Source organism: Humulus lupulus, chromosome 2 (genome assembly GCF_963169125.1).
Source record: "Humulus lupulus chromosome 2, drHumLupu1.1, whole genome shotgun sequence".
Taxonomy (NCBI): Eukaryota; Viridiplantae; Streptophyta; class Magnoliopsida; order Rosales; family Cannabaceae; genus Humulus; species Humulus lupulus.
In genome coordinates, this window is record NC_084794.1 from 65,110,279 (window position 1) to 65,131,549 (window position 21,271).

The window sequence follows — 21,271 nt, forward strand, 5'->3', positions numbered from 1 at the left end:
CTTTTGGTATATGCATTTATAAATCAACTTTTTGGGTCCAAAATGTTTATTTGGAGTATATAAGAGTACCCAAGAAGTTTTGGAGCATTTGGAGGTTGTACGCCCTAAATATCCACGAGTTATTAGCGAGCTGGAAAATGGCATAATTCAATCCACCACGTGGAAACCGTTTACCCAGAGCTGCTGTTACGAGTCTCCGTCTCTTTAGCCCGAGCTAATCAAAGAGTTAGCAAGTATACTTGCAGGCAATGGGTCAGCAGTATGGATATCACGAGCTGGCGCTACATCAAGCTCGAGGTGCGACATAGATCTGGCACCCCCGACCATTTGTGAAGTCAACCACGCAATGTAAACGTGTGCATATCAGACATCACGTGTCTACTCCATTCCTAAATTCTCGAACACGCAGCATAAACATGTGTGTTCAGGCACCCCACAACTGGTTTGGGCCATATGACCCATTATCCCCCTTACTTATTGATTAGACAATACTTCATTGTCAGGTTTTAGGAATTAATCATAAGTGTCACAGAAGTGACAAGATGGGTAAGAAGGTCACGGGATGACCCCCTTTACCAACACCTAGATATCCTCTCCCTATAAATATGGAGACCCTGGGCGTTGTAAGGGATTGGTTTTTTGATTGTAAAGAAACACTCTGTAAGGAATACTCGAGAAATATCAATAATATAGACTGGTGGACTAGATGGATTTTAACCTTCAAATCACCTAAAAGGAAAAGAGTGATAACCTTCCCACCATACTAATTTCGCCAGTTTGGAATATAAATATTTACATATTACGGTTCACTATTCAACACTAATCCATCTCGTTTATTCGTATAATTATCTGTTGGCGAAGAACCACGTCAACAGAGGTATTTTAAAACAAGTCTTGGAGTGCCAAAACAGAGGCGTCGGCGATGTGTCGCCAAAAGCTTGAAACCCTAGGTAAAGACGGACTAGGTGATGTGTCGCCTGGGCTGTTACGGAAAGTTCGTACAGTTACGTAAAATAGTTTCAAAACTTAAATTTAATTGCTCTAATCTCATTCGTTGAGTCTAATGATGGTCTTATACTATTTAAGGGGTTCATGGGTTAATTGATGAATTGATCATTCACTTCTCTTTCTCTAAATCTTCTCCATCTCTAGCTATCAAGATTACTAGTTTTCTCCGAGAAACTCATCAAACATTGCTTGACTTACATGAGTTTCAAGGCTGTTAAATTTCAAATCTCATTCTACTTAATTGAAACTTCACATGATAAGAAAAGACTTGTAATAGAGATTATTAACCCAAAAATGAAGAAAAAATAGTGTAACTTACTCAATTATTATATTATAGAAGGGTGTAAATTAGGAAAAATTAGATATAATTAATATTACAATTTAGTTAATGGGAAGAGAGTAGTTTAATATTAGATAGGGAAAGAGAGTAGGAGAAGAAATTGTGACATGTTTGGTAGTGGACACCCTCCTTGTCTTTTAATTTAATTACAACCTATTATTAATATGCCGGTCTTAGAGGGTAACAACGTCAATCACATCGAATCTTCATTGAAATTTTGGCTTTCTTTTTATTTTAGATATTTGTTAATATATTATTTTTAAAATTGAAGCAAACTTTATTAATTTTCTTTTCTTTTTTAGACAAGAGGTGTATTGTATAATCCCATTTATTACAATTTATTTTGAACTTCCCAAGAAATAAGCCGCCAATACCGACACAAATGTAAAAAATAAATTTTTAAGACAAATTTTTTTAAAAAAATAAATACTAAAAAAAGGTCATTTTCAAATAATTACTTGAGGGACTTTCTACTTGAGTTTCAGGATAGCACGAAACCATCAAAAAGCTCAGCCATTTCTTAGAGAGAGAAAGATAGAAGAAAACGAAGGTAGTTGTGTGAGCACGTTTAGGAAGAGAGAGAGAGAGAAGTGTTTTCAGACAAAAGGGTTGATATCTTAGGAGGAAAGGAAGCTTTATTATTTCTTCTTTGTTATGTCATAGTTAAGTTATCAATGGCAAAGAACGAAGACCCAGAAAGAGTTTCTTTTTCAGGAGCAACAGTACCGCCGCCGCCGCTGGGATTGGTGCGTCCCACTCTGACACTCCCGCCTAGACCTTCCATGGAAGCCTTTTTCAGCGGTGGAGCTGGAGCGAGCCCGGGACCCTTGACCCTTGTGTCTAGATTCTTTGCTGATAGTGGCCCAGATTCGGATTACCGTTCCTTCACTCAGCTACTTGCTGGTGCCATTGCCTCGCCTCTCGCCAGACCCACTTTTAATTTCGATAACTCAGCTGATAATTACGCGAAAGGAGGAGATGGGAGGGACAAGGATTCTGGGTTTAAGCAGAGTAGGCCCATGAATTTGGTGGTTGCTGCTAACTCCCCATTGTTCATGGTACCACCTGGGTTGAGCCCCTCTGGGTTGTTGAATTCCCCAGGCTTCTTTTCGCCTCCGGTATATAATCTATTCAAATTTGCTCTTTGTTAAATTTTCAGTTCTGGGTTCGTACTGGTTCCGCTATTTAATCCGTACATATAATTATGTGTTGTTTCTTTTGGCATAAGGGTATTACCCCATCTGTAGATTTGGGATGTTTGATTTTTTATTTTTTTGTATTTTAGACTGTAAATTAGGGTCCTTGAGGCTGAAGTTTGCATACAAAAGATTCTCTGCTCTTTTATAAACTAAGGAATTGTACAATTTTCCATTTTGATGATTCATTCGATATCCATACTAGTAGTTATGTAGTTCATTTGCTTTGTCTTCATAATTTTGGCAGAGTCCATTTGGAATGTCACACCAGCAAGCCTTAGCACAAGTCACTGCTCAAGCTGCATTTGCTCAGTCTCAGTTTCCCATGCAAGTTGAATATAAGCCTTCTTTAGTATCAGCAGCCTCTACTGAGACACACACACAGTCAGTTGAGCCATCGTATATAAAGTCTGAAGTGTCTCAACAGCAACAGCAGGCGGTGCCCTCAACTTCGGAGCAGAGAAGTTCAGCCATGGAATCATCAGGGCCCTCCCATTCTGATAGGAAGTACCAACCTCCTCCTGCTGTTAGTGATAAACCTGGAGATGATGGATTCAACTGGCGAAAATATGGACAGAAACAGGTTAAGGGTAGTGAATATCCTCGAAGCTACTACAAGTGTACATACTCGAATTGCCCTGTTAAAAAGAAGGTTGAGCGGTCTCCAGACGGCCAGATAACTGAGATTATATACAAAGGGATGCATAACCATGAAATGCCTCAACCCAATAAGCGTGCCAAAGATAGTCATGATACAAATGGACATGCAAATAATCAGGTTAAGTCAGAAATGAATTCACAGAACAGGAATGGTGGAAATTTGCAGAGGCCAAATGAAACTGGACAATCCCAGCTGGGGCATGAAAGGGATCGTGAATCTGCTCAAGGAGCACCTGTACAGGTACCAGGCTCGAGTGACAGTGAAGACTTAGTTGATGCAGACGTCAGAGAAGATGAGGGGAATGCGGATGAGCCAAATGCGAAGAGAAGGTAATCTTTTTTCACATTTAATTTGAAGCCAAAAATAAAATGAAATAAACCCCTTAGTACTTCTTCTACTGTCTTCCTATCATGTTTCTTAGTTTATATGAAATTGACTTCAAGTACAGGAACATAGAAGTTGGAACATCTGAGGTGTCCTTGTCACACAAGACAGTCACAGAACCAAAAATCATCGTTCAAACAAGAAGTGAAGTTGACCTTTTAGACGATGGCTACAGATGGCGCAAGTATGGCCAGAAAGTAGTCAAGGGCAATCCTCATCCGAGGTAGGCACTTTTTCATGCATTTGTGCACTTTTATTATATTTGGTTGGTTCTAATAGTTGCATTATATGTGGTTCTTTTTTCAAAAAACATTTTTTTTCACCATTATATTATTAGTTAAAATCACATAAGCTACATAAAAAGATCTTATTTTGATCCAGCTTATTAAATTTTCTCTGTGCCCATATCAATTTCTTTTAGAGCTTTTCACTTGGGTAGACTGAATCCCCTAAATCATTAAAATATTAGATGTAGTTGGATCTCTGGTGGATGTTTCCAATTGGTTAGTTCAGTAAACTGTTAAAAGTATTAATTGAATAAATAGAGGAAACACAAAAGGAGTATCAAGTAAAATGGTGAAAAAGATCATATTTTCTTACTTTCCTTCACACTGTTTTGCCAATTACACCCAAGAGATAGTATGTTTTCTGGTATCTTACCAAGATACAGCCTCAGTTCTTTACGTTATCTGGATTCTCCAGCAAAAAAGGTGAAGTCAAAACTGAGAATAACAGCTAAAGTAATGACCTCTTTAAGTGGAAATTTAAGCTAAGTAAAGAAACTGTCAAAAAACTGCTACAGATTTTGATTCCCTCAAGCACTGAATTCATGTTTGGTTTTGTTAAAAAAATTACTTTAGTTATATGGTTTTAGTAACAGTGAAAGTGGTTTTTAATGGTACCCTAGGTCTGATTCTCTTTGTTAATTAATTTTTGGGCCCTATCTCTAGTGTCTTGAGATGACAACTAAAGGTTTCATTCAATTTTGAAGTCTTTTGAAACCTTCATGTGGAGATGCTGGGTTAAAGGGCTGATGTAGTTTTTACTTTCTATTCCTTGCAAAACAGTTTCATCTGTTTTGGAAAATAATTTTAAAAAAGGACATCCTTATCGGTTGCGCATTTAATAGGCCAGTGCTCTGTTTCTACCTTATCTTTCCTTGTGCGTTGACTCATCAATAATGACATTTCATGTGGTGGTTCCTTCCCAGAAAGTTATTTATGGAGAAACTGCTTTAGTTTGCTCTGTAATGTTGTGCCTTGGCATGATTTCCGTGATACTTGTGTGTTAATTTCTTTACATATTCTTCCACACATTTCTCTCTTTTCCTTGTAGATGTACTTTCATCATAGTTTTTCTTCAAACGTTTCATTTCAGGAGCTATTACAAATGCACTAGCACGGGATGCAACGTTCGCAAACATGTTGAAAGAGCTTCTACCGACCCTAAAGCTGTCATTACTACGTACGAGGGAAAGCATAACCACGATGTTCCTGCAGCTAGGAATAGTAGCCACAATACAGCTAACAATAATGCACATAGTTAAAACCAGTCAAGGTTGTTGCTGAGAAGCTTACTATAAACAAGGATTAAAAACAAGTGCTTTTGCAGCAGCTGAAAGACGAGCATAATTACCGCGCAAGTTGAATAGTCAATTTCAATCAACTAACATGGGGGGAAAATGAAGAAATTTAGCAAAGAAATGAGATCACTTGACAGGTTTACAAGGGGTAATAGTTGCTGATTTGTATGTTTCTTTCACCCTTTTTTGTATTATTATTTACTTGTTTATGCACAGGGTCAGGCACAATACCCTGCTCGAGGTCTTGTACATTATACACTATGAAATGTTGTTTATATTATTATTATTATTACCCACTAGAATGGGAGATGGTTGTAGAGCAGGTGGCCAAATTTATCTTATTGTACTCTGCTGTTCTTGGGGGCCTAGTTTGTTTACTCTTTTGAGTTGGGGTCTGATTTTCTTTTCTCACCACCGGCAGTTGAAATCAAATCAATGTTTGGAACACCACACTGGTCCCTGTTGTGCACTTTTGAATGATAAAGCTATGCAGGAACAGGAGACTTCAAGTGATTTCAATAAATAATAATAATAATAATAATAATAATTATTTTTTAAAATTTTCTTGTGTACTTTTTCATTTAATTTATTACTTAGTATACTACGTAAAGTTATGGATAAACTCTGAATTTGGGTTTTATTTAAATATTTCAATTTGTCATTAAACTTTTATAACTCTCAAGTCTATCTGTAACATTTTCCATTATGGATAAAGAGTAATGACATGTCACACAGAATATTAGACATAATACACTGTATTAAAAGTATCTTGTTAAGGTGGGGGATATGATATGATGTTTATATTGAATGCATATCAAAGGAATTCTTGGCAACTGCAAAGTTTTATGGGTCAAATTAGTTGAGAATTTTTTTTATGGAATAGATTCGAGGACTAATAGTTGAGAAAATGAGTTAATTAATAAATTATTAGGGTACAATTTCCTCTAATATTTCCAATCAATCAAGTAAGCAAGCTTTGCTTTTGGGGCAAACCAAATCGAGAGGAATAGGATAAAGCTCAATTTGTAATCTTGGTTACCAAAAAAGGAAGATATGAAAGAAACAAAAGCAACACAATAAATTGCTTTAAAGACAAAAGTGAACCCCAACATTGGTAAAACACGAGCCCCCTAATAAGTCATCATTTACCACATATTAAACCTAATAATTTTGCTTTCACAATTATCAAATTTTGGATTTCACATTTCCAATGATGATCTCACATTGCTTTTTCTTTAAAAAGAAAATAAAAATCTCATTCATCTGGACTCGCACTCAAAAAATCTATTTTTCAAAGACAACTCTAACCTAAACTAATAATAGTTTTCGTTAAATAAAACTACAAACAAATGAACAATTCGTTTAGGACTAAATAAAGTTGCCAACAAGAGCTAAATCTAGTACAACCTTAACACTAATAAATCCTTATTATAGTTTTTTTTTTCTTTTTCAAATTCAAGCCACCTCAAAAGAAAAAAAAAACAGAAGAAAAATCAATAATTTAATTAAAAAAATTAATATTATTTTCAACCATATCGGATTAGAATTTATTGACACTTAATTTTTACCTAGCATTACTCAAAAAAGGCAATTTATTATGAAAAAAGAGGGCCCAACTCATATTTCCTACTCCCTTAACTAAACCTCAATCGAAGGAAGTAGTTATTCTCAATTACAACTGTAAATTTTATTATTCGTACAAAATTATGCTGACTTATCCAGTGTTATATCTTCGTTAAATCAGGACCGTCCATAAAAGTGGGGTACGTGATTGAACGGCCACGATGATAGCAGGACCAGTGTATATATATATATATCATATAAAGAAAATAATAGCTTCTTCTTGGAGCCAAATACGAGTGAAGTTGCAGTGGAGCTGTTGAGAAGTTGGTCTGCAACCACCATTGGGGACGAGACTGAACTAATTTTTCTCGCACATTTTCTCTCTCCCCAACCAGACCTAACTAACGGAAAAATAATGACAGAACAGAACTCATAAACGGTTACATTTTACCTTTTTTTCTCTTTTTTGGTGTGTCATTCCAACTTTTCTAAAACCCTAAAAATAAAATAAAGTTCAGACATGGGAGAAGAAGCAGAAGAAGTACTTCGGACCCACGAATGTTTCTCCTCACAATCTCATCCTTGGCTTTCGGACCGTTTTTTCCTATCTCCGCACATCTCGCCAAATTCCACGACCCAAACCCATCAAAACAAACACCAAAAAAACAATTTTTTATTTTGTTTTATTTTTTTCGTTTACCAAAAATACGATTTTTTGTTTATTTTTCCGATTTCTCATGCCCAACAAATTTCTCTTCCCCGAGAAAATCCAATTTGGGTCAAGCTTAATGTAGGGGGAGTGGAAATTGTTTGATTTTTTTTTCTTTTTCGGTCCACTTCCCAATCCGGGTCGATCTTTGGTTTTAGGTCTTTTTCTCCCAATTTTTTTTTTGGATCGACTCTGGTTCGGGATTTGGCGGTGATTGGATTGTTGATTAATTGATAGTAGTGATACTATAATGGGTTGTATAAGCTCGAAGCAACCGGACCCGACACCGTCGCCGGCGATCGATGGTGATATTTCGGCGAAATTGGATTACGAGAATCGTAAGGAGGAGAAATCGGACGATCGTGGATGGGAGTTGCGGAAATCGAGAAAGGAAGGGTCTCATGGTAGGAGCTCGTTTAGCTTGAAAATGGGATTTTCTCATCGCTACGTCGATGCCGAACTCATCTCCGCCGGTTGGCCGCCGTGGCTCAGTACCGCCGCCGGGGAAGCCATTCATGGTTGGATTCCTCTTAGAGCTGATTCTTTTGAGAAGTTGGAGAAGGTACGTACGTACCTGAAGGAAGGAAGAGATTGGTCGTGATTTTTATTTATTGAATGATTTATTAATTAAATAATAAAGATTGAAAAGAGTCAAAGACCATTAAATGAAAAATAAAATATAAAACGAATTCTTAAATTAAAGATAATAAGGGATTAGTTTTGTTTTAATATTGTTTTGCATTAATAACAAAGACAGCTTGGAGGAAAAAGCATATTCTTTACACTAGAAATTGCAGCTAAATGTGAGGCCAAACCCAACCCAATCATATACTGCTTTTATTGATTTTTGTTATTTTTAGGTAACTTGTGAATTGTTGAAGAAGTATATAATCAAATGGTTCAAACCTATTATAGATGGGTTAATTTGGGTTGTGACTGCCCAGTTGTTGATCATTTGATTAATCTCATTGTATTCATTTGGGAATGTAGATTGGACAAGGTACATATAGTAGTGTATTCCGAGCTCGTGAAGTAGAGTCTGGGAAAATGGTTGCCCTAAAGAAAGTCCGGTTTGACAATTTTCAACCAGAAAGCATTAGGTTTATGGCAAGAGAAATATTAATCTTACGCAGACTTGACCATCCAAACATCATGAAATTGGAGGGTCTCATTACTTCTGGATCATCAAGTAGTATATACCTTGTGTTTGAATACATGGAACATGATCTTGCTGGTCTAGTCTCTTCTCCTGAGATTAAATTCTCTGAAGCTCAGGTTAGTTTTGTTTGTCTTCGCAGTTCTCCACATTGTTTTTTTTTTGACGTTGTGATGTGATGGATCTGCTTTTTTTATTTTGTTTGTGTAGGTAAAATGTTATATGAGGCAGCTATTATCTGCAATTGAGCATTGCCATTTAAGAGGTATAATGCATAGAGATATTAAGGTGTCCAATATTTTGGTGAACAATGATGGGATTTTGAAACTAGGAGATTTTGGTTTGGCAAACATTGTCAACGCAAAGAACAAACACTCACTAACCAGCCGGGTTGTAACGTTATGGTATCGCCCTCCCGAACTCTTGATGGGCTCAACGAGTTATGGAGTATCTGTGGATCTCTGGAGTGTGGGTTGTGTATTTGCAGAACTTTTTCTAAGGAAGCCTATTCTCAAAGGAAGAACTGAGGTACTCTAATCGTTTTGTATTTTGATGCTTTTCATAGATGTGTATGGAAGTTCAATTTTGGTCATTTTTTGGGGTCAATTTACAGGTTGAACAATTGCATAAAATCTTCAAGCTCTGCGGTTCCCCCCCTGAAGAATACTGGAAAAAATCTAAGCTTCCTCACGCAACCATGTTCAAACCTCAGCATCCTTATGACAGTTCCCTAAGGGAGAGATGTAAAGAATTCCCATCAACTGCCGTGGACCTGATTGAAACGTTTCTTTCGGTAGATCCTCATGATCGTGGGACTGCCTCTTCTGCCCTTATTTCTCAGGTAAATCTAATTGAGCATACTGTAATAGCACAAGCTAATTGTATTATTTGACATTAAACAAAATTATAGTAACTGAAAACTATCTCTTATTATGTTTTCTTCTGTTGTTTCAATTAATGTGCTTCATCTTTCCCATTTCCAGTACTTCAGAACTCAACCTCACGCATGTGATCCATCAACCCTGCCAAAATATCCACCAAACAAGGAAATTGATGCTAAAAATCGTGAGGATGTCCTAAGGTATTCTTCTTTCTTGTCTTTAGATATTAGACAACAGGTTTAAATATATGTACTGTCTATTTTTTCCTCTCAAACTTCAATCCTGCATTTACTTTTGCACACACTGCATTGGCAATTTGCTTCCGTAAAACAAAACAAAATTCTTCTATTATAACTAAGCTGTCATCACATTCTCTTGCATAAGATAGAGGACACTACTGGAACTCATTTATATATTTTGAATGAAGAAATAACAATTGTCTTTTTCACTTAACAGGAGAAAGCCCGGAGTTAGACAGTCAGGAGCAACAAGGAAACCAAGGAGAGCTCGTAAAACCTATCAACAACAACAGAACGGACTCAGTAAATTTGCACCGAAAGAGGTCTCTCTCTCACACAATTATATAAACAAGTTAGAGTAACTGAAAGAAAAGAAAAAATCTTGGGTAACCATGTTACCTGCACTGGTTGAGCTGTCCAGCTCTCATATTTAGTGATCATTGATTTTTAAGCACGTAGCAAGTAGAAGTAAAGACGGAATAATCCTATTTTTGGCCATACTAGTCTAATGTAGCTTTGATCTTAAACTAAATGATTTGTTTTCATGAGCAGGAGACCCAAGAAAATGCTCAAATTGGTCGCAAAAACAACGATGGGCTAGTCCTCAGAGAAAAAGGAGGTCATCTGCGTAGAGAGTTGTTCAAACCATCATTCGATACAGTATCAGAGAATTACCAGTACCATGATATGGGTACTAACCAAAGCGGGGACACTACATTCTCGGGGCCAATACCAGTCTCAGCATCAAGTGGCTTTGCATGGGCTGCTGCAGGAACAAGGCGAAAAGACGATGTCACATCAGCAGTATCAGATGGTTCAAAGAGCCAATTCAGTGCTTTAGACACCTCGTTTGCAAAGTCCACATATGTGTTACCAAAGCAAGGGAATCAAGACTTTGCACAAATAGTAAATCTCAAGCGTGAGCGAAAGCAGCAGCGTAGTCTAAGCCATCAGACAGAGTTTTTTGAGTCATCTGATTTTCAATCCCAGGATCATGTGTACCAAAAGATTGTGTCGGCAAATCACCTGGTGAGTAAGAAAAAAAATCATTTGTAGTTATTGCTAAAAGTCTTTTTGGTATGAGTGGTCTGTTTCAATATAAACCTGTAAGTTGAATGTAGGATTATGATGATGAGGGAGACCATATTGAGTTCTCGGGACCTCTATTGTTGCAACCACATAGAATGGATGATCTTTTACATAAGAATGAGAATCAAATACGGCAAGCTGCTCGCAAAACAAGGTTTGAAAGAGGTAAATATAGATAAAAATAACCATCGACACTGAATTGGGTTAGTTCAGTACAAGTTCCATTATTTGTTTCTATGTTTACTTGACATGTGGTTTATCTTGATTTTGTTTTTTATTTTTTGCAGAGAAATGACACGCAGAGATTATCATTACATGATTTGGTCCTTTTCCAGTATCCACCCAAAAGCCATTATTATGCTGTAAATATTTTGTGTAATTGATAGACAAATATTGGGGACCAAACTATATACAACTAGAGTGTGCTTTCAAAAAGCCTTTGATTTTAGCTCAATTTAAAAAAAAAAAAAAAGAAGAAAGGTTCATATACCATCAATCAAAATTAATCATCATTTATTATTAGATATGAGCAGAAGCATTTTCACTATATTTTTCAATTTTATTAAAAAAAAAGTAAAATTTCGGACAAAAATCAGTAATTAGTCTAAAGGATAAAGATTATAATTAAGTTACTAAGCAGTATTTTTTGTAGCAAAGGAGCTGTTTGTTAATACTTAAAAAAAAATCAAACATAAAATAATTTTTGGTAACTCTATTTTTATTTATTATTTTAAAAAAATTTAATTAAAATTCGTTAAATTTTGAAAATAAAATTTTTTCACTTTCAAAATTTTTTTAAACTGTTTTTGACATTTTTATTTATTTTTTATTCTTCAAATCAATATCTCATTTTTAGTATTAAACAAAAAATAAAAATAAAAGCTATCAAATGTATTTATTATTTATTGTTTTTAAAAACAAAAAACAAAAATAGTTATCAAATATATTTTTTATTTTTTAAAAATAAAGAAATAAAAATAATATTTTTATTTTTGTGTTTACCAAATCCAAATTAATAATTACTAAAGTGAATTTTTTTTCTTCCGGAAAATAGAATTCATTGAAAAACTAAAATAGCGCTGCCACTTGGGGCAGGTCCCCTAAAACAAATGTTCCATTACAACTATTTGCTCTAGCCCATTTGGCTATGCCATAATTACAACTTCTAACACAGTGAATAGCATTACACGTTTCAAATGATTGAGCACCCTTCAAACTCCAGCAAAACATGGTTCAGAGACCAATCAGGAGACTCTCTTCCACCAAGATCTCAGTCACTCACCAATTGCATGTTCTTCCAACCTCTGTTTTTAGCAATCTTGAGAGCATGAATGACAGCCTTTTGTCTTAATTCTAATTAATAAAATAAGAATCCAATAAAATATTTCTATACATTTAAAAATTATTTAAAATCTTTTTTAGTAATAAAAAATAATTTAAAATTTCTAACATAAAAAAATTATTTAATTTTAGCTAAACTAAGTTAGAACTTTTGAATCAATATTAGAAATAATATTTTTTATGTTTTTATTAATTTATTAAAATTAAGACAAAATTAGTGTAAAATGTGATTTTTGCAACTATAAAATTATTTAGAGACTTAAGTACAGTATTTCAAACTTCTAATAGGCTTTCGACTCCAAAAAAACTATTTAGTGACTTAAGTACAACCTTTCAGACAACTATTTAGGATTTTGTCCTCCGAACTATGATCTATACATTATTGTCTCTTGATTTTTTTGGCCTGTTAAAAATTGCCCTTGAATTATTCAAAGTATTGTAATGTGGGATTTTTATTAAGTTTCATCACATGTGGCTAATGGAATGCTAACATGACTCCTGAGTCATTGATCTGTCATTGCCACATCAGTGCTATGTGTGTAATTTAAAATTAAAAAAATATTTTTTTCTTATTATTTTAAAATTAAAACTTAAAAAAAAAAATTCTTATAAATCCTAAATAAATATGATTTAATTAAAACATTATCATTAAATTTTTTTTTTATGATTTTAAAATGATAAGAAAATTATGTTTTTGTTATTTTGTTTAATCTTATATATATATTTATTAATTTTTAATAAGAAAATATATTTTTAACATTTTAAAATTATTATTTATTTTAAATTACACATGTGGCGCTGACGTGGTGCTAACACATCAATAACCAAGGAGTCATGTCAGCATTCGTTAGCCACATGAGATGAAACTTAACCGAAGTCTCACTTTATAACACTGAGAATATTTCAATGATAATTTTTAAGAGCAGAGAAAAATCAGGGGTACAATAATATATAAGACATAATTTGGGAGTCAAAAATCCTAAATAGCCTAAAAAACCCCACTTACTGAGTGCAACTTCTCAAGCTGCTTACTATTTTCACCACAAATTTTCCTTAAAAAATCAAATATACTTTAATTTATTAAGGTATATACCATTTTGTATCTTTTGTGTTTTTCTTAAACATCCACTTAATTTTAATGATATTAAATTACACTTTTATATCTTTAGAGTATCTCCAATGGATTACCAAATTAGCGATGTTATATCTTTAAAGCATCTCCAATGGTGCGCCAAAAGTTGTGCCAAATTTGACACATGCTAAAAGTTGTGTCAAATTTGATACATAGTATATCATAATGCATATTTTGCATCATCATAAACACTACATTTTTTATTTACTCTTTTGCTTTTTTTATTATTTTAGTATTATCTTTATCTATCAGCAGTAAATGCTAGACTTTTTACTTTATTATTTTATTATTATCTTTAACTATAGCAATAAAATATATAGGACAATTTTTTTTAGCTAATCATATTTATTTTAAACGAGACTCACTGTTTTAAAAAATATTGTCACGTCAGTTGATGTAATGTTTTTGTACATAATTTTGGTGCTCATATCATTAATGAAAGATAGATTTTTGCATCAAATTTTACAATTGTGCATTTGAGCTAGTGCTAAAAATTGTGTCAAATATATCACATATTTTTGTGTGTGTGTCAAACGTAACATAATATTTACATCTCTCATTAGAGATAGTCTTACCGAATATTACAAGATACATAATATCCTCATTTTATATATTTGAAATTATTGTTATATTTTAAAATATTTTTTTTGAAACATACTATTTCAATTTTTGAAATAATATTTTTATTTTGAAAATGTTTAAAGAAATTAATTATTTTAAATTGATCTTTAAACATTTTAAGAAATTTTTTAAGATAATTTATTCAAAATATTATTACAATAAAATTTAATTTCAAGAAGTAAAATGTATTTTTTTTTAGTATTTTTGTAAATAAATTATTTTAAATTTTTTAATAAAATATTTTAAGATATAAAAATAACATTGAATGAATAAAGAGAGGATTACAATTAATTTTGACCAAAACACACACAAATTATATGTATTATTATTATTATTGTTGTTGTTTGATAACAAAATTAAATTTATTAATATTATTTGGAAATTTTGTAGCAAAACCCTATTTTTTTCTTCGATTAGTGACACTTAACCCCCTAGTCAAATAATTTAGTGGCAAAATCCCATTCCGTCACATATTTATTGCACCCGTTATGTTTTGGACTTTAACTGCCATCTAGGATACCAAACTGGCATGTAATTGGTCACATGTATGCACACGTGCCATTATTTAATGATGTGTAAAAAAAACCAATGTAAAACCTAATTTTAAGAATAAAATTAAATATAGAAATTAATATTAATAAAAATAGATATTTTTATTAACCTAATTATTTAAAGGGAAATTACCATATATACCTTTTTTTTAAGTATTTTTTTATTTTTACGGTAACTTTTTTTGCTTTTCATTTTTATACTTTCTTTTTTCTTTTTTTAGGTAAAAGTTTATTATTATATTTCATTTATACGGTTTTCTCATTAAACCGTTTTTCCTTTTGCTTTTCTTTTTGTTGTCTGATTAGTTTTCTCCATTAAACCGGTTTTCTCATTTATATTTCATTTATGCAACTTCCATTTTGTTTTTCATTTTCTTCTCCGATTGTTCTTCTCTTCCTCCGACGGTTCTTCCCAATCACCAGCTGTTTCTTCAGTTGCTCAAATTCCTACCACTGTTGCCAAGTTCCTAACACTTCTCGTGAGGGCTCAATTGTGCAACTTCGGCTTCATTCGTCGTGAGTGTCTATTGTATTGTATTTTATAAACAGTTTCTTTGTATACATGCATATGGTAATGATTTGGGTTATCTATTTCATATGATTTGTGGTTTTGTTTTAATGAAAATCAATGTTATAGTTTATTTAGTTTATGGTCCACTACATGCTTGATGAAATGTCTCAATGAACTTTACCTAACCATTTATAGGCAATTTACAATGTTCAAAAGCTAAAGAATTATAACAGTAATGCTCTACACTAAAACGATTTCTGGGCTCCTCCCTCTTTGAGGTTCAAAGTTCACATATTATAGTTTTCCAAGTTTTATTTTTCACTTTCAGCTACCATTTTCTGATTCAACAACCTCGTTGTTATGATCCTGGTATGATCTTGGCGTAAGTGTCTGAGCTCTCTCCACTTCTATTCTTATAAAGAGAGCATCTTATTACTGAACTATATTGTTGCTGATAATTTTAAGCATTTTAGAGTTTGTAACTCTGGCTATTGATCATGGGACAGTTATAACCGACTTAACTAATTTTACTTTGACTATTCTATTTTGAGATGAAATTTGTTCCCTGCATCATGGTATATTGAGTTTATTTCATTATTCTTCTTTGTGTTATAAGTTGCATTCTTGCATAAGGTTGTTATTAGTTTTAAGAGGGTTGTTCAGAAGTTGTTCTCCCTTTATCTACTGTGTTTTTTCCCCTTAAAAATCATTTATTTTGAAGTCCTTGCTTTTTTATTTACATGGCAGACAAAGTTTGAAACCTTCTACAAGTTTTATACGTTGATGCACATCGATATATATACTAATTATATTTATACACAGTCTGATCATTTTTTTTTTCTTTAATGAGAATCTTATCATTTCTTATTAAAACAAAATATTTGTACTTTAGGGAGAAGAGGAAGTGAGATTTACACTTAATTCGCCTGTTTTTCACTTCTTATGGGAAATATATGGTCATATATGCATTTTTTTTAGTTGCATATAGCTCAAAGATGTTTTTTGTTCTCATGATTTGTTTTTGGCAGGAGTACATACTGGGCTTATAAATCATGGTCCATACCAGATTTTCGTCTTCCTCTGGTTCTCCTGCTTATTCAAAAAACAGCCCTCAAAATATAAAAAAAGATAATAAGAAGAGACCATTGAGTGGTCAGGCTAAAGGTAAAAAGATTACTAAACAATAAAAGCCAAAATTGGCAAATGCTGATCATATAATTCCATCGCCACAGGTATATTTTCAATTTCATTATTCATTCATTTTATATTATATTTTTATTCATTTCTGTTTAAATATTGTGTTATTTAGGTTGCAACATATTGATATTGGTTGCTTTATGTTTATTTTTGTTTTATTGTTGTGTGTTTAAAGTTGCAACATGTTGTCACTGGTTGTGATTGGTTGCATTAGGTTGTGGCTGGTTGCATCTTGTTGTGTTTAAAGTTGCATTAGGTTGCATCTGGTTGTGTTTAAAGTTGTAACAGGTTGTGATTGGTTGCATTAGGTTATGGCTGGTTGCATCTGGTTGTGTTTAAAGTTGCATTAGGTTGCAACAAGTTGATATTTTTTGCTTTATGTTTTTTTTTTATTGTTCTGTGTTTAAAGTTGCAACAGGTTGTGGCTGGTTGCATTAGGTTGTGGTAGGTTGCTTTTGGTTGTGTTTAAAGTTGAATTAGGTTGCACTAGGTTGATATTTGTTGCTTTATGTTTTTTTTATTATTATTGTTGTGTGTTTAAAGTTGCAACAAGTTGTGGCTGGTTGCATTAGGTTGCGGTTGGTTGCATCAGATTATGTTTAAAGTTGCATTAGGTTACAACAGGTTGATATTGGTTGCGCTTGGTTGCGGCTGCATGTGGTTGAATCTAGTAGATTGTGGCATCATGAGATTGCATCTAGTTTATTATATCTAGTTGATTGTGGTAACATGTAATTATTATGTGTTTAAGGTTGCATCATGTTGTGTTTAAGGTTGCATGTTGTTGTTTTTGCTTAAATATGATTACATGCTTTGCTTAGTGGTAGCATGATTTATTGCGGCTCATTATTCTATAGTTTTATTTTATTTTCATTATTTTCCTGTGCTTATTTTGCAAGGTATGCAATACATTGTTCCTCCTGAAAATCATAATCGAGAAAAATGTCATGCCATAATCAAGCACAACTAGATTACTGCTCTTCATCAATTGTTATCTCCAAAACAAATTTCTGATTTCGCTGATTCTTGTTTTGGGCATTTTCTGTCCTTGCCATCCTTTGTCATGCAGTATCAGCTAATTCATAATTTACTACTTAGGGAGTTGAAACAACCCAACCCTCATGAGATTTGGATTGGTGTAGCTGGTATGAAACTTCGGTTTGGGATAGAGGAGTTTGCACTGGTCACGGGCATTCGTTGTGTTGGATCACATGACAAGCAAGAATATGCTAGGCCAAGCAATAGTTTCCTTAACACCTATTATAAAGGTATGAAAAAGGTAACTAAGGAAAATGTGCGTGAGATTTTATTTAATAAAGGGTGGAAGAATGATGCGGATGCAGTGAAGCTGGCCAACATCTACTTGCTGCACATCTTTTTGCTTGGCTCCTCTTCCTTGGATGCTGTCATTCCCCAAGCTGACTTTGATATTTTAGATAGTGGGGAATTTGGTCAGTTTCCTTGGGGTAAGGAAGTTTTTAAGGTTACTATTGAGTCATTGAAAAACAATGTTGGAAAGAAAACTAAAGATAATTTTTACAGGCTATATGGATTTCCATATGCTTTTCAAGTATGGTTTTACGAGTGTTGCCCATGCTTGAATGGCAACTTTTGTCATCTCAATGCTGGATCTATCCCACGCATTATCAATTGGACAAATAGCGAAAATATTAAGTTTGATAAAGTATCTTATACTTTATCAATGAGTTGTGCTGAGGTATAATTTATTTATTTTTTTCTTACATATATTTTTGTTTGATATTATATATATTGACAACTTTTTGTTCTTTTATAGCTCCAACTTCGAAATATCACTCCAACTGCCAAGGAAAGGAAAAAACTTCACTTGGAAGAATTATTTCCAAAAGGCAAGCAGTTGGAAGTTGATGGCAACCTTGCTGCTAATGCTGGTGCTAGAGTTATAGCATCTAGTTCTGGAGTTGCACCTCATTCTGCTAGAGTTGCAGCAAATGTTTGTCCAATTGCTAATGTTAGTGATGATGATTTTGTGAACCCTCCTCCTCGATCATTCGCAGGTGCTTCCTCATCTTCTATGCCTCAGTTCTCTCTACGTGAAATGCAAGCCCAGTTGTTAAGATTAGAAACAAGTCACAAGGTTCTTGTTTCTGATGTTGCTTCTATAAAGACAATTGTTAATGGATTAAGTTCTCATTTTGACTCATCCATTTTAAAGCTGCATGACCTTATTCTTTCCCATATTTTGGGAAAACAGGTACTTGTCTATATTTTTTTGTAATCTTTTTTTACATTATATTATTGTATGTTGCTTATATTTTTTATTGTTTATCTGGTTATTGTTTAGGGTGAAAGTTCTGATGATGATATTGAAAGAAGAAGTAAGGCAATGCATGATGAATCTAATGTTGGTGATAAGGAGGAAGAGGTTGCCACTGATTGTGTCATTGAGGAAAAGTCTGATGATGAAGAGGATGAAAAGGATGATGGGGATGGGGATGGGGATGGGGATGAGGATGAGGATGAGGGTGAGTCTGATGAAGAAAATGATGGTTTTGATCATGATGATGATGAAGATGTAGATGATGATCCTGTTGGAGAAGACAAAAATAGTAAAGATAGAGAAAAAGAAGATCATACTTATATTGTGTGTCCTAGTGGAGTCAAAGATGTTAGTAGTGGGCACAATGAAGATGATAATGTAAGTGTTATTTTTTTATTTTTTTAAAATGAAAAATATATATTACTTGTTTTATTTTCATGTATTATGTTTATGATCTCATTTCTAAGATGTTTTTTTCTTCTTTGTAGGTTGTTGATTTTTCTGATGATGTTGACAGTTCACATCAGGTTGCACCTAAGATTTTGGGGGTTGCAGATTTTGCAACTGAGGTTGAAAATGTCACCACATCTGTTGGAGAGATTGATAAAGACGTTGCATCTCATTTTTCAAATGTTGCAGAATTAGAAACTGAGGTTGCACCTAATCTTCCTGAAGTTGCACCTGATCTTCCAGAGGTTGCAGAATTAGCAAAGGTTGCAGAGGATGTCAACGAGGTTGCACAGGTTGCAGGAACTATTTCATCCCAGTGTTCTTTTGATAGTTTGTCTAACACGGCATTGGAGGAGGCTATGCAAAATGCTATTAATGCTGTAAAAGCATTCAAGACTCCGAAGGTAGTATTTCTTTTATTCAAAATATAGATTTTGTTTTTTCCTTCAAATGTTTTATTTTATTTTGTTTTTGTTACTGTGTTCTTATTTTTTTATATTTATTTTTTATTCATAGGAATCTACTCCTCATTGCATTGCTATTGTTCCATATGTTGGTAGTGGTGGGAGTAACTTGGGATATGTTACTCCTATTTTTCCAAGAAGAACAATCAAGCTGCCTTTCTACTTGCAATCTCCATTTGTGCAGAATTTTGATTGTACTTCTGCTCAAAGTAGTGAGGCAAAATCTGGTGGAGATATTAAGATTATCAAAGGGTTTTGCCCATTGGATGACAAAATTGGAGAATTGCCAGACTATGAGTTATCCCAAGATTTCAACAAATGGCTTGATTATGGAATGATAGCCAAGAACAAGTAAGAGTCTTCAAGTTATTCATTTTGTTTTAAATTTTACATGTTTTTAATAGTGTTTTTTTTTTGTATTGTGCTTTTTCAGGGTGAAAATGTATTCAAAGGAAGACAACCTCATTATCCCTGGTCTACAACTCGGTGTAGATGTGATTTGCCAAAAGACATGGTTCCATACCCTTCAATATAGTGGCAAAAATCTCTTTAAAACAGTAAGTGTTAATGTGTACTGCTGTTATTTTTGGTTGCTTATGCTTTTAAGTTTGCTTATGTCTTTATTTTGGGGTTGCGTTTGGTTGATGTGGGTTGCTTATGGTTGCGTTTGGTTGTGCTTGACTTTTTTTTATGGTTATTTTTTATACATTAGCTTTGTTTTGTTGTTCTAATTGCTATAATATAGATTTGTCTTGATTTTATTGTGCAGCATGTTGATGTGTTTTTTTATTATTTGAGGAAGAAGGCAAAGTACTGTGACAATTGTACTATCAAGTTTATCACAACTGATTCTCATTTCCAGACTAGAATCAATTCTATCTATGAGACATTTCTAAGTTGGAAACGTGATTTTGGGGCGTTGAATTGTAATCAATATGTTGCAGAAGTTATCATGGGCTATGCCTTGCCTTGCAACATTTCTTGGTCTATGGTTGATCATGTCTTATTTCCTATCTTGCTTATGAAGGAAAAACATTGGTTGTTGTGTAGATTATCACTTAAAGATAGGTCAATGTATGTATATAATACATTGACATGTGATAACAAGGACCACATTGCTTTAAAAGCAGTAGAGTCATTTCGTATATTGCTTCCTCATTATTTGTATATCACTGGATTTTATGACCGAACAGACATAGATTTCTCATCTGAGGCTTATGCTGGGAAGTCAACGAGTTCTGCTTTTGATGTAGTGCTGGATGATGATTTGCCATGTGGGTTGTCCTGGTGAGTTTTATGTTTTCTATGTTTTTTTCTTCATTTTTGTCATGGCTCTTTTTTCCTATTTTGTTTTCATATTCTAATTTATTTGGTTTATCCTATGTGTCTTTATGAAGTGATAGTGGCATTCACATGTTTTCATTTGCGGAGTACTTTGTTCAAGATAAGGATATTCCAACATCTACTTTTGATGTTGAAACTCATAGATCTAGGCTTGCCTTTTTGTTTTATTCATATGCAAAGGCAAAGGAAATTTATGGATATGAGAGTGAGTCTGAGTATTCAGGTCGGTATGTTGCACCTCGCAAGGCTCAAGCAAAGAAGAAAAAGGAAACAAGAAAGGATAAAGACAAATATGTTTCTTAGTTTTGTTTATGATGTAGACATTTATTAGTTTTTTTTAGAAGGATCGTGTTTATAATATCTAAAGTAACTTTAGATTTCTTATTTGTCAATTGATCAGATATCTTAAGCAAGTTAGAGATTCAAATGTTATTCTTTTTTGTGTATCTGTACTTTTGAATCACTTTACTCTCTCACTGCAACTCATTGCAACCCACTGCAACTCCTAATGTGAGTTATCCATATGAATTACGAATGCAACCACATGCAACTT

The 21,271-nt window shown here is 33.6% G+C and overlaps 3 protein-coding genes across 3 annotated transcripts; all 3 read left to right on the forward strand.

The window, feature by feature from the left end:
• Positions 1–1,851: 1,851 nt before the first annotated feature.
• LOC133817947 (probable WRKY transcription factor 3) lies at positions 1,852–5,488 on the forward strand. Its single transcript, XM_062250600.1, has 4 exons — positions 1,852–2,466; positions 2,792–3,534; positions 3,654–3,812; positions 4,967–5,488. The coding sequence occupies exons 1-4, from the start codon at positions 2,023–2,025 to the stop codon at positions 5,133–5,135; spliced, it is 1,515 nt and encodes a 504-aa protein (XP_062106584.1). The 5' UTR covers positions 1,852–2,022; the 3' UTR covers positions 5,136–5,488.
• A 1,498-nt stretch (positions 5,489–6,986) lies between these two features.
• LOC133817946 (cyclin-dependent kinase C-2 C-like) lies at positions 6,987–11,213 on the forward strand. Its single transcript, XM_062250599.1, has 9 exons — positions 6,987–8,005; positions 8,434–8,718; positions 8,810–9,127; positions 9,213–9,440; positions 9,583–9,680; positions 9,937–10,042; positions 10,272–10,748; positions 10,841–10,973; positions 11,096–11,213. Exons 1-9 carry the CDS (start codon positions 7,694–7,696, stop codon positions 11,101–11,103), a joined length of 1,965 nt encoding a protein of 654 aa, XP_062106583.1. The 5' UTR covers positions 6,987–7,693; the 3' UTR covers positions 11,104–11,213.
• Positions 11,214–16,016: 4,803 nt separating this feature from the next.
• LOC133814352 (uncharacterized) lies at positions 16,017–21,021 on the forward strand. Its single transcript, XM_062247322.1, has 13 exons — positions 16,017–16,128; positions 16,376–16,427; positions 16,580–16,651; positions 16,705–16,785; positions 17,260–17,878; positions 17,957–18,394; positions 18,485–18,838; positions 18,949–19,314; positions 19,427–19,725; positions 19,808–19,931; positions 19,982–20,044; positions 20,144–20,661; positions 20,772–21,021. Exons 1-13 carry the CDS (start codon positions 16,017–16,019, stop codon positions 21,019–21,021), a joined length of 3,348 nt encoding a protein of 1,115 aa, XP_062103306.1.
• The last annotated feature ends 250 nt before the right edge of the window (positions 21,022–21,271 follow it).